Raw genomic sequence first — 14,055 nt, 5'->3', positions numbered from 1 at the left:
TTGTGTTTTGTCACGAAATTAGAGGACTCTTGGAAAAAATGGGCCTTCTTGAATATTTTTCAGATGATTGGCGCCTATTTATTGACAGCTCAAAACGAAGTTTGAAATGTGTCCTTCTACACAATGGGAACAAATATGGTTCAATACCAATTGCTCACTCAATGAAAACGAAAGAAGAATATAACACCATAGCTCTGGTCTTGGAGAAGACAAAGTATCGTGAACATCAATGGGTAATTTGTGTAGACTTAAAAATGGTAAACTTTCTCTTTGGACAGCAAATTGGCTACACCAAATATCCTTGCTTCTTGTGCCTCTGGGATAGCAGAGACAAAACACACCACTTGGTTAGAAAAGAGTGGCCTAAGAGAGAAAACATGGACGTTCGAGAAAAAAATGTCATTTACGACCCCTTAGTTGAACGAGAGAAAATCATCTTTCCTCCACTGCACATCAAGCTAGGCCTTATAAAGCAGTTTGTAAAGGCTCTTGATAAGAAGGTATCATGCTTTGCATATATAGGGGAAAAAATGCCTCAGTTAAGTATAGAAAAAATTAAAGCAGGAATATTTGATGGCCCACAAATAAGACAACTCATTAATGATCTTACCTTCGTAAATTTGATGAATGAAGCTGAGCGAAAAGTCTGGACTACATTTGTTGCAGTTGTCAGAAATTTTCTAGGCAAATGCAAAGCTGAAAATTATGTTGAACTGGTAAATGAGATGCTTAACAGTTTCAAATCTCTTGGGTGTAATATGAGTATTAAGGTGCACTATTTACGCAGTCACTTAGATCGTTTTCCTGAAAATTTAGGAGACACCAGTGAAGAACAAGGTGAAAGATTTCACCAGGATATTAAAACTATGGAGGACCGCTACCAAGGAAGATGGGATATGCATATGATGGCAGATTACTGCTAAAGTTTAAAAAGGGATTGCTCCAAAATACATTCACAAAAGTCACGGAAAAGAAGCTTCCTCAATGTGTAACTGTTTACTTTTATTGATGACTTTTTCTTCTATCTTTGTATATAATAATATTTGCATAATATAATAATAAAAATTCTGTGTTTAGTTTTTTTTACTTGATCCATGGATTTAACTTAAGATATTGAAACGTGTATTTCGGTAAAATGGTATATCTTAAAAATTAGAGCTCCTAGGCAAAAACTAATGCCATATTTGAATTCAGGACATCAAATTCATATGAAATCAGCTCAAAATAACTGGGCACCAAAACCACTGTTGATCTGTGTAATTTAATATGGCCTTTGTAGCTTTGTACAAATAACATATAATGGATAAAAATAATAGATGATGATGATGATGCCTTTGAACTTACATTAGAAATAGAACAGGTGGACAATAAATATGCCTATGGTTTAGAAAGTGACATATAAAACTTAATTTAATTAATACAGTTAATTAGTAAAAAAAATGAAAAAGCAAAAAATGTGATTTCTTAAATTTACTGATAAATTCTTTTAGATATTGTGGTAAGAATCAAATACACTTTTTCAATTTTTAATTTAGTACTTTTAAGAAGTATTTTTATCTTTAGAAGTGTGTGATCTTCAATGTAGCATTTTTTATAAAATTTAAATCTTATAAAAATTAATCTTATTAAAATTTGTTTGATGTGTTCAAAGCTTCTTGTCCTATTCAATTGTAGTTCTTAAATCTCACAACCTGACAAATGTAGAACTTATCATACAGGATATGTTTTTAAAAGAACATGGCAAAACCAATCACTCTGAATTGTTGTTTTAGTGTGCATTTCAGGTGTAAATCCTTCTTCAGCTGTTGGCAATTCTTTAACACTAGAACCACCAATATTTTTTTACTATTAGAATCACTGCATGGGTCAGTTTTGACTCATCATTATAATGTTGTATAAGAAGTGATTGAAAATGTCAAAAAATTTTATATTTTTTATTTTTACCAGTAAACATTTATTTAATAAGAACATAGTTTAATTTTAGTAATAAAACATTACAAAAATAACTGAAAAGGCTTACTTTTAGTTTACAAATTTTTTGCATATAACAGTTTTGGTTATTTTTCATAACATTTTCCACATTCCATCTTTCTACACTTGTTGCATGAATCAAATGTTTTATTTTTACCCTTACATCTGTTCACCTGACAGTGTTTTCTTTTTTGAGCATTTTGGATTACATTTGTTGTAATCAAATGATTGAGGTGCAAGCTGACATTCTCTCCTTTATCATATGTAAGCTTGTGTAAACTCTGTTGCAAGACCTAAAAGAAAATCTCTACTTCTTATTCTTTTTCCTGTTGTTTCTTTATGTGTCTATAGCTGCTAAATCCAGCATATTATAAAACACATGAACTGCGTATGCTTTAGCATCTGATCTAAAATATCAACTCCATGTGTTGTTGTAGCATTCAACTGTTTCTGGAAGATTTTTACATCTGTTCCAATCATTATAGTAGGGTGCATTGTACTGAGAATCAAAATATTTTATTTTTTTGCCTTGATAAACTTAGCGTTGCTTCATTTATTTTCAAAATTTTTTTACTGTAGAGTTCTTCCTTTCTTCTTACTTTGACAGAAATTTTCTTGTTATTTATATTCACTGTATATACTAAACTTGTTCTTTTCATTTGCAGTTTTTTTGCTACCTGTAGAGATGTGAAGAAATTATCTGTTGTAGAGATATTCCTTCCTTTCCCAAGAAATGACCCTGATAATTCACAGACAATATATTCTTCTAATGATTCTCCAGGAACACAAGTTTTATCTTTTCCAAGATAAGGCTTTGAATTTATCATGCATTTTGAACTTATGTCAGCAGCAGCCCAAAATTTGATACCAAATTTGTCTGGCTTGTTAGCAATATACTGTGTGAAGTGGCATCATGCTTTTGATGGAAACAGCTGTTTATCAATGGTTACAAAATCTCCTGGTACCTAACATTGTATACAGTTTTGAATAAATGGGTTCCACACTGGTGACATCAGTTCAAATTTATTATTCTGAAGTTTTTCAGATTGAATGGACTTATGATCAAATTGTAAAAATTGTGTAATTTTACAAAATCAATTTTGAAACAGTTTCTGCAAAAAAAGAAGGACCCAAATTTGTAACTACAATCATGTATTCTGAACCAATTATGGTGTGTAGATATATAATTGATGAAAACAAACAAAAATGAATGTTTTTGTTTGTATTCATCAATTATATATCTATACACCGTATATTCGTTGTTTTCGTCATCTCATCTTTTTGTCATCATCTTGTTTCTTTCATCATTGTCGTTTTTAATAATTTTTCCATGTATAATATAAGAGTCCAAATATAAGTTTGAACAAGAGTTCAAACTTATATTTGAACACTTGTTCAAATTTTATTCCAAACAAAGATCCATCGAGGAATTGTTAAAAAACCTGATGAAGGACTTGGAAGGCGTTCAAAAACGTTCGTTTTTGTTTGTTTTCATCATCTACACACCTTAATTGGTTCAGAATCAAGGCCAGATGCAATAGGTGCGAGGCCCGATTGAATTTTTTTGCAGGGCCCTCAAACTTTAAATAACAAAATTAATTAACAGTTAATTTACATATTGAAACATAGATTTTAAATATTTATTTAAAACGAAATCCAAAATCCAATTATAAAAATCAAAAATCATGAACCATAAGGTAGACAAATTTCTATATTAAAAAACCTGTACCAAATATAAATACAACTACATTTTGGACTTCGAACTCACATTTGAGTTATAAATAAACACTTGGCTTTATTTCCATCATTTTTAGTTGAACTAAAACATCATTTTTAGTTGTCAACTAAAAATGATGTTTTTAGTTGACATTTGAGTTATACATTTGGCTTTATAAACATTTGGCTTTATTTCCATCATTTTTAGTTGTCAACTAAAAATGATGGAAATAAAGCCAAATGTTTATTTATAACTCAAATGTGAGTTCGAAGTCAAATATATTCTCAAAACACAGTTTCGAAAACAACATAAACAACTACATTTTATTGAATACTAGCTTACCCGTCGCGCATTGCTGCGATCTCAGAAGAAACGAAATGCAAGCAAACTCGTAATGATAAAATTAAATTTTCATTTTATCATTTTTATTGAAACTTATTATTATTATTATTCATTTTCATTGGGAAAATATTTCAAAGTGTTGTTTCAATTCTATTTATTTATTGGAGTGCTCGTGGATACACGATATTTTTTGTTTTTCCGTCTGGTGCGTACACGAATAAATCGGAAGGTTTTCCAACGCGTGAGCCGGCCACATACACTTGTCCATGTGAGAAGCACGGATTCTCCAAATTTAGCCCACACACTCGCAGCGATTGTCAGAAGTGCGATATTCCTCATTTTTATATATTTTTTAAAATCCTTTATAATTTTCATTATTTAATTGCTCCTTCCTCTCTTCCTTGGCATGTTGTGAAATTTCTGATAGTTGGATAATAAACCGTTTTATTGTAATTTGTCTTTTTAAATTATTTTGAGTCGATATTAAAATTTGGAAAAGGGGGGATACCTAGATTGGTAAAATACGCGAATTTCTTCCTACAACTTCGGTTGTTGTTCGGGGTACAGTTAAGGTTTTAGAAGTTCGAGCGAATACATAATTAGCAATAAAAAAAGTTGAAATAAAGTGATTAAACAAAAATTATTACAAATATCGTAAATAACAAATTCATATATAGAGATATTTTTTGAAAGGGGGAAATGGTCTTCACAATTTGAAATCGATCTAACACACTGTGCGCGAATGCTCGTGTAAACGCGCGCCATCTATCGTAGGATAAATGTACTTCGCGGGAGTGTATTAAAAAATTAAAAAAACTTTCCAAAGTTTTATGGCAATCGTACTATGCCACAAACCTTCGCCAGAGTATATTAAACAACTTCCCAAAGTTTCACGGCAATCGGATAAACGGTGTGGTAATGCATGAAGGACATAGGACACACACACAGACATACATTCATTTTTATATATATAGATAAACATAATTAGATATGTTTTAGTATTTCTACATTTTTAAATGAATATAACTACATAAATTTTTGCCATGAAAAATCTTCTAATATGTTGATGAATGAATATAACTGAATTTTATTGAATATAAACTTATACAGAGATGTTTTATATGTTCAGAAGTTTTTGTTCTGTAAAATCTTCTAAAATAGTATCGGAATCCAACTGGCTTGCTTCTTGACTCAATCGACATGATTGTCACGAACTTTTTAAGAAAAAAATTTGTTGTTATATTTTTAATAATAATATACCTAGATATTTATTTTTGTAACATGTACTATTTTTAAATATATAAATTTTGATGTGCTGTGGGGCCCCTTCAAGCGCGGGGCCCAATTGGTACAAATCATTCCAATTGCCTTAAATCTGGCCCTGTCCAGAATACATGATTAACTACATCCCGGTGTAGTGAGTGGTTGTTTGTGACCAGAAATTATCCATTAGCTCAATAAACTTGAGCATATAATATTACAATAAAAACATCTATTTCATGTAATAACATTTTCCAATTCTCATTTCCAAGTTGACAATGGGCTTCCTCTTCTGAACATTTCTGTATTTGTTTTATGATCCTACCATTTATGAGTAGTCACCAGGTACTGGATATGCTGTCTTATATCTTTTTGCATGTCCAGTAGGATCCGGTGTTTCATGTATAACATTTTTTAGAGAATGTTTACCTGAGATGCAGCCTGGTTTCTTGATTGTCCATTTCATTCCATCTTTGCCAATGTAAGATCTGACATTTGCTAATGTGGTAGATTGTGAAGATGTTGCAGTTATAATAGCTGCATTTTTTCTTTCTTAATCACCTAGTCCTATTGAGTTACAATTGAAACATTTTACTTTATAATAATCAACTAAAAAGAATAAAATACATCTATCTAATGAACAACTTCCTTTTTGAGGTTTTTTTTACTGATACATCATCTTCACTATCAGAGACTTTGCATTCACTGGAATTTGATTCTCTGACAGGAACAAATTTATCATTCAAAATATTACTTGCATATCATCTTTGTTAACATCAGATTGGTTGTCTTCAATATTCTGAAAACATCTCAAAACATCTTTTGCAGATAACAGTTTTTGGGAAGACAGTTTTTTTTCATTCAAATGACTGTGTTCTGTATTGAACTATTTTTGTTAATGACTGTTGTAAAAATATTTAGTGCATGAACACTTCAAAAGTATATTATTACACCTAATATAGTTCCTTTCAGGCAATTAGCATTAAAAATAACTATTTTCTTCCAGGTATTTTAAACAAAATTAAACTGAGGGGTTAAAAATGACCCATACCAATGGTTCTAGGTAAACAAATATGCTTTTCCAAGAAAAATGTTTATCCAGTCTTGATTCTTTTGTGCTAGATAATTTCCAAAATTTTGTGAAAACTCATAAAATTTGAAAATTCTACTTAAGTAATTAAAAATTTTATACGAGATTAAATAGGTGAATGGTGGTTCTAATGTTTAAAAAAAAACTGGTCCTGAGTAAAGTTACAAGGAAAATATATTTTTAGTTTAATATTAACTAATAAAAGACATATATAATATCATATGCTGAGTACTAAATATATGATATAAAATTTTTAAAAAACCAAAAAATTAAAACCAAAACAAACTCCCTCCCAGGTAAATTCATTTTGGTTTTTTAAAAATATCCTATCATATATTTAGTACTCAGCATATGATATTATATATTATATATACTCAGTGTATGATATTATATATATCTATATATGTTAATATTAAACTAAAAATATATATTCTTTGTGACCTTACTCAGGACAAGTTTTTTAAAGAATTGTTGACAGCTGAAGAGGGGTCTAGACCTGAAATGCATATTAAAACAATAATTCAAAGTTATAAATTTCCCAATACTTTTTTAAACACATATCCTTTATGTCACATGTTTGTTGAGTTATGAGATTTAAGAACTATTTGTATAGCTATTAAAATTTATTAAATTTTTAAAATTTATAATTTGACTCTTAGAAGGAAGCCCAATAGAATTTATTGGTAAACCAAAATAAACAAAAAACAAAAATGCAAAATTTTCTTATGACAAAAATTGCTGAATATATTATTGTACAAATTAAGACAGCAAAATCACCAATAATGGCTACCTCTCAATAGTGGTCACCTGTAAATAGTGGCTTTATTTATCAGGAATTTTTTAACAAAAATCTAAACAAATTAGTCTTCAAACAATAGCCATTTTTCATGTTCCCATCAGTGACTGATATTTAGAGGTTTGACTATATTGTAATACAAATATCCATAAAGCATATAATTGACTTTTATCATATGAAAAGGTTTATGCATTTTTAAGATGACTTGACTGATATTTTCAGTACTGGAGTAACCACCAGATTGGGAGTCCCTGAGACCAGGGGCTCCCCTCTCAAAATTGGAAAACAATGAATTTAACATTGCAATTGTATATCATAATTTATAAATAATTCTATAGCTACAATTAAATGTCATTAGTATATGATGTAAAATTATGTACAAGGGTTCTCAATCTTTAGGGTCCTAAGGGTTTCGAAAGGTCTTAACCCACCATTGCAAATATTAATTGAACATATCAGAAACATATATTGGTGTAAGAAGGTATTAAAATAAACTGCCTAAACTTATGTTATTTTAAATTATAGGTTAAATTAGAAATTGTGTAGCATGCTCATGTTAATTTCCAAAGAGTTTTTCTTTAAGAATTGGTTTTTATTTCTTAATTTTATTTTCTGTTTGCATTCTAAGAAATTTTCTTATATTTTAATTAATTAAAATAATTAACTATATTTCCTTAAATTGAAACAAAACTTGAATTTATAGAAAAGAAAAAACAAATGGAAATTAATGAAATAAATAAACTACAACAATTAAAATTAGAAAAAGAGAAGAATGAAGAAGCCTACAAAAACTGGAAAAGAAAGATCTCTTTAAAACCAAAATCTCAGAATTATATAGGATATGGTTATGTTGGGGGAATTTTAATAAGTAAGTACATCTTTTAATTAAATAATATAATAATTTTTTTATGTTTAAATATAAGCTAAATATTGCTAGAGATTTGTGTTATAATTTCATATTTTTGAAATTAAGTATTTCTACAATTTAGGTAAAGAAGTAAGTAATGTTTCTATCCCCTATGTTTAGTTTAATAGCAATTTAATAATTAAATATTAATTAATCAGAAAATTACCTGCATTTGAATTATAATCAGTTCAAAAGACTACATAAGAAACATACATACAGTTCTTATTATTAATTTATTTTATGCAGTTAATTTTTGTTGTATTTTCTATACTTATTTTTATGTTGCTACTTTTGTTATAAAAGAGGGAGGCTACTTTATAGCCATAAAGACATTGTCAATAATAATTTAAAATTAAAATCTAAAATTAATTCAATTTATTTAGAATTTTTCAGTTACAGTGTTTTAGAGTTTGGGTACAAAACTCCATCAGTATGTGATAGAGGATGTCAGAATTTAGTGCATGAATTTCATGTGTAATAGCTGATTTGAAATCCTTGAGTGTATTGGGACCATTTGATAAACTGTCTTTCAGATAGTCCCAGAGGAAATAGTTACATGGATTAAGGTATGGACTGTTTTCATCATGAAAAGACATCTGATGTTCTATGGGGATGAGCTCTATGCTGCATGAACCAATACCAACAAATCATGTTGTGACATTGAGCTTCAGATCAAAGTTTTGTTCCACCAATGCATGTTATTTCTGTTCAGTGACTATTATACAAATATTGTTATAAAAGTTCTACAAATATTGGACCAATGATTTGCTTTGATGAAATGGCACACCACACTGTGATCTTTTATGGATGCAAGGGTGAGATGACATTGAGATGTGGATTTTCCATAACCCAGTGGTGCCAGTTCTGTTTATTGATGTAGTCAATCAGTTGGAAGTGGACTTTGTTGCTAAACCACATCTGGTGTTCACTCATTGATATAGTTTCCACATTATCAATCATTAAATTGGCAAACTCATCACTGCTGTACATTGTTTCTTTCTGAGAGTGACTAGAACAGCTGTATCTTGTATGGATGTAGCCCCACTGCTGTTAATTGTTTCAAGGAAGTTTTCATAGCTTTAACTTTTGTAATGCCTTTCTTGTGGATGTGTATAAGTTGTGCTTCAAAAAATTTATGTACTGTACTTGCTCTTTATTTTCTTTTGACACAACAGTGGATTTTTGGCCCAATGCTTCAGTTGGGCAAAAAATCCACTTTTTGCTTCCCAAACACTTCCAGTGGACTCAAATCTGGCCATCAACCTGGAACAAATGGAAATGATGATTCTTTTGTCAGGTACATGCTTAGTGCAAATTGCTATGCCACTTTAACATATAACAACTTACCATGCAATAACTATGTCACTTGGAGCATTTTTTGTTCAAAGTTTTTGCACCATGCACATTGAACAATGGTATTTGGTTATTTTCATAAAATTTTCTTTCTATAAATAATTGTTCCTCCAGAGTCAGGGATTCCGTCTTCAAATTTATTCAAATGTGAAAACATAACTCATATATACACTTACAAGCACTACACATAAAACCAATATCCAGCAGGAACTAAAAAATTCTACAAAAGCAAATGTTTTCACCTGTGTTAAAAAGTCATTGTCAAGCTAAAAGACCTTTGGAGTTTGAATGCAGCTGTTAAAATAAAACACGTTGAAAAAAAGAATTTCTAAGGATTGATGATTGTCTTCCATGTGCTAAAAGATGATGTAAGAGAGAGAGGGAAGGGAAGAGGAAGACTAAATGTCATAGAGTGACTTCCATGCAGTGGGGAAGGAGGCTACCTCTTTAAGTTGGTAGCCACATTTTTTCTCGTGACTTTGTAAATTTATAACTGTTCTAAATATTTTGGTATTTTTGTTCTATATATTTAAGCCATTTCTTGTGGTAGGTGCAATGTAGGAGGAACACTTGGTTGAAATGCATCTCAATGTCAGGATCACTGGCATAGCTAATGCTGTGGTAGCAAGTTTAATGATGGAAGTTTTATGTTTTTTGAGGTGGGTGTTTAATGGTCACCCTTTGGCACCCACAGAACCAACACGGATCACAGAACCAACTGCAACTTAGAATGCATATTCTAAGTTGCAGTTGGTTCTGTGATCCATAATGGGGGTAGTATATACCCCAGAGTGGAGATGCATATCTGGATGGTCTTTAGTGTTTCAAAAGAGGGTGAAAACTGAGGGACTTCTGAAAATTAAGTGAAAGTTATTATTTCTGGAAATATCCAACATGGCATCTAGTATTCTGCAGTTCAGCTCTTTTACTTCTACCATTACACTATCTAATTTGACTAACTTATTACTTAGAAGGCCTTTATCTATTGTCTCTTAGAATTTTCTCTTTCAAAATGTTCACAGTCTTTGTAAAAGTACCAATCCATAAAGCAGCCCATTGTGTTTTCAAATGATTCATATTACATCTTAAAAATAGTTTATCAATTTATGATATAAATCACTTTGAAAATCAAAATATATGTAGTGTTTTACCTTGTTCTATCCTGCATTAGACACCAATAACAATGTAGAAATGCACAGAGCTAACTGCTCTTGGCAGGTTCTTTTTCTGTATATACATCTTTATTAACCTTTTATGGTGCAAATTACAACCAACATGAATGAACATGAAGAAAACTGCAGCAACCTCTCTCACTTAAAAATACTCAATAATTTTGAGTCATTACAACTATACTATGTTTATTCTTTGTACTAAATGTAGTAAAATTTAATGTATTGTAATATAAAATTGCTTTATTTAGATATATCTATTACTTTAGTTGTATAGAAGTTTATATAGCAAATGTACATGAATTTTCATAAATTTTCAGTTTATAATTCAAAATTTTTGTAGAGAAAAAAATTTAATTGTAAAAGTTTTAAAGTTTATCTGTTTATATACTGTAATCAGCAGATAATTTGGTTTAGGCTGGACTATTAACAATCTTTTCAAAATTAAGTAAGTTTTATTTATTTTATGAAATACAATAATAAAATGAAAGATACTATTAAGCAGATTCTACTATCAGAGTTAGCAAGTTTAAAAATATTTAAATTAAATTACAGTATAAAAATTGAATTCTGATTATAATAAGCATAGTTACCATCATTACCATCATTAATAAGTAAACAGGCATTTTTGTGCTGTCAACCTAAATGTTCCATAATACACAGTCATTAACAATCCTAACCAACACTTGAAAAACATTAAACTACTTTACTGTAAATAAATAAAAAAATGATACTGCAAAAACCAGCACTCAAGCTAATAATTCATCTAGTGTGGCTAGCTTGCTTTTAAAACAATACACACAGGTTTAAAACAACAAATTTTTGTGTCAGTAAAATCAAAATTTCTATTAACTGCAGTCTTATTTACTTACTTGACTATTGCTATCAGTGTAGACTAGTCTCAATGTGATTACAATAAGCAGATTCTACTGTATCATAATTTAGAGAAGATAAAAAGTTAGTGTAATTGAAAGTATATGTTACAGTCTTATTCTAATACTCTTAATGTTCATTATCTTTTCATATTAAATTAAAATACTAATAACCTTTATGATGTACCGTGTTTCCCCGAAAATAAGACATCCGCAGAAAATAAGACCTAGCACAGATTTTGCTGAATTGCGAAATATAAGACCTCCCCCTGAAAGTAAGACCTAGCGAAGTTTTTTTTTAGTCATAACGTTCAGCGACAGATGGTTGAAAGTGGCTGTTGGCTTTTTGAAAGTACAGCCACTGATTGGTCAACAGACAATTACGCCATACGGCATGATTTGCATAAGACTATGGCTTGAGAATCACAGATTTGCATAACGTTACAGCTGGTGATGGCTAATTAGTAGGCTGGGAATTACGCCACATGACATTTGCATAGTGCTACGGTTCAGTAAGCACTAATTGGTCATCGAGTCCGATGTTGACGCTATAAAAAGGCGACAGTTCGACACACCGGATATATGTCACTCTCGTCTAAGTTCGACTTGGGAATTTTTTTGTTCAATAATAAATGTGAATTCTTCTTCCTGGAAAAATAAGACATTCTCTGAAAATAAGACCTAGTACATTTTTCAGAGCAAAAATTAATATAAGACACTGTCTTATTTTCGGGGAAACATGGTATGCAGGGTTCCTACACACCTGAAATGTCAGGAATTTTGTTAAAAATTGTAGAAAAGTCAGGGAATTTGCTTCTTTGGCTGCCTTGTTGATTTTTTGCTGACAATATGCTTGACTAAGTGTAGCTGTCTGCAGGCAGCAAGAAGTAATGTGGTGCAATACAACTTATGAAAAGGGGTGCAGAATATTTTCAGGACTCAAAATTTCTCCCAAGCTTACACAAAATTTTTTCAAAAATTTACAAAGTACAAAAATGATAAATAATTTAAATGGTATTATTTATCATTTTAATAATTTTGATTGCGTAACAAAACAATTTCTGATTTTTTTTTTCTAGTTTATTAATATTTTATAAAGGGCAGGAAATTTATTAAGAGATAAAATTTTGTACATGGATCATATAGAATTTGTTAATGAATAATAAAAATTAATTGAGTTTTTTTCAAAGCCATGTAGATTTATGGTTGTGGATTAATAACAGAATTTTAATAATACATTTTATTTTTAATTTTAATAATTCAGCAACTATAAAAAAATTATATAACTATTAGTTAGAAAAAAATAACTAATTAAAACGTTGGAGAAGCAATGCATATGTGCATAATAAGTCAAATACTGTTTTATTTTGTCAGTGTGCCATACTGTAAAAGACATGAGGGTTAGTGAATTTGTACAAAGTTGGTTCAGGGGAAGTCTTTCCTGACTTCCTCTGAGTCAACTTTTCCTAGTCATGGAAATTAAAACAAAAATTTGAGTAGGAACCCTGTGTATAGTGTCTTTTTCTTGCGTTGACCCCATAACAAAAATTTTGAGGAGGTTGATTGAAAAGAATATTTTTTTTATTTCCTAAGATTTTATGTAATATATCAAATGAATTATTAAATCAGTTAATGAATTTTCCATGTGGTTGTGGTTATAATTTTCAAAAAATTACAATAAGTATCTGATTTTCCTTTTGACACTTTTCAAAATTCTATTGACTTTGTTGGGAACCCTTGATGTAAGACAATACATAACTTAGCAATTGTATATTGTAATTAATGTGAAAAGAAAATTAACTCAAAACTTTATTTATTTGTTTATTTATTTTTATATTTGTAACAGCTGAATCACATTATCGTACATTTAAATATCACAACAGTAAAAATGTTTATGTAGTTTTAAACTGTTTTATAAATTTACATCTCAGAATTTCAAGCATAGCTGAAATTTATATATTATTGCTTTTTACTATACATAGAAACAATTATCAGATATTTTAAGTAAAGAGAATTAAAGAAACAACAGAAAAATAAATTAATTGTTTCAAAAATAAAGACACATTCATCTTTTGTAATCATTTGGTATAAGCTCAGTTTTGGTTTGTCTTTCAAAAGTTTTAACTAACTACTGTTCTTCTCCACTTTTATAGGAATCCCACAAGTCTTGAACAGTGAGTTGTCCACCATTTTCTAAATAATACTTTGGTGTCATTCCCATCTGTTAAAAATATTTAAATATTATAGTTAATAAGTTAATGAAATTTTAATTAATTATGTTTATAATAATCACTTTATCTTTGATGTTTTCGTCGGCTCCCTGAGCTTTTATGATTTTATATAAATATCCTTCATCTGGTATGACTGCTGCATAATGAAGAGGAGTACGTCCTTCCTAAAAAAAATTAATTTTAAATATTAAGATAACATGTTATAAGTTAAATGTTAATTTATTTATGTAATCATTTTAAGAATTTCTATTAAAAAATAATAATTTTTTGGCAATAATAGTAAAATCACAACAAATTGTTGATAATTATGTATTTAAGAAAAAGTTTTTGAAGCCAAACAATGCTAA

The 14,055-nt window shown here is 29.6% G+C and overlaps 2 protein-coding genes across 4 annotated transcripts in view; one reads left to right on the top strand and one right to left on the bottom strand.

Moving 5' to 3' along the window:
- LOC111631119 overlaps positions 1–13,805 on the top strand; it is a 27,420-nt gene extending 13,615 nt beyond the window's left edge. Inside the window, exons 3-4 of one of the 3 annotated variants that reach the window (XR_002757645.1) lie at positions 7,880–8,044; positions 8,617–10,127. Coding sequence is in view for 2 of the 3 variants with exons in the window: in XM_023375319.1 (XP_023231087.1) it covers positions 7,880–8,044; positions 8,483–8,490 (173 nt within the window). In the remaining variant the exon portion in view is untranslated. Of the gene's footprint in view, positions 1–7,879; positions 8,045–8,482; positions 8,596–8,616; positions 10,128–13,630 lie in introns of those variants that run through there. The other 2 variants (XM_023375317.1, XM_023375319.1) reach the window with 2 other exon arrangements.
- The window catches only part of LOC111631109 (GATA zinc finger domain-containing protein 14-like), a 50,801-nt gene continuing 50,068 nt past the window's right edge, over positions 13,323–14,055 (bottom strand). Inside the window, exons 13-14 of the mRNA XM_023375307.1 lie at positions 13,771–13,872; positions 13,323–13,698 (exon numbers count right to left, since the gene is read on the bottom strand). Coding sequence (XP_023231075.1) covers positions 13,606–13,698; positions 13,771–13,872 — 195 coding nt within the window. The 3' untranslated portion in view covers positions 13,323–13,605. The remainder of the gene's footprint in view (positions 13,699–13,770; positions 13,873–14,055) is intronic.

This window comes from Centruroides sculpturatus, unplaced genomic scaffold, assembly GCF_000671375.1.
Source record: "Centruroides sculpturatus isolate CEXI.00-Female unplaced genomic scaffold, Cexi_2.0 scaffold550, whole genome shotgun sequence".
Classification (NCBI taxonomy): Eukaryota; Metazoa; Arthropoda; class Arachnida; order Scorpiones; family Buthidae; genus Centruroides; species Centruroides sculpturatus.
This window is presented reverse-complemented; position numbering and strand designations above follow the sequence as displayed.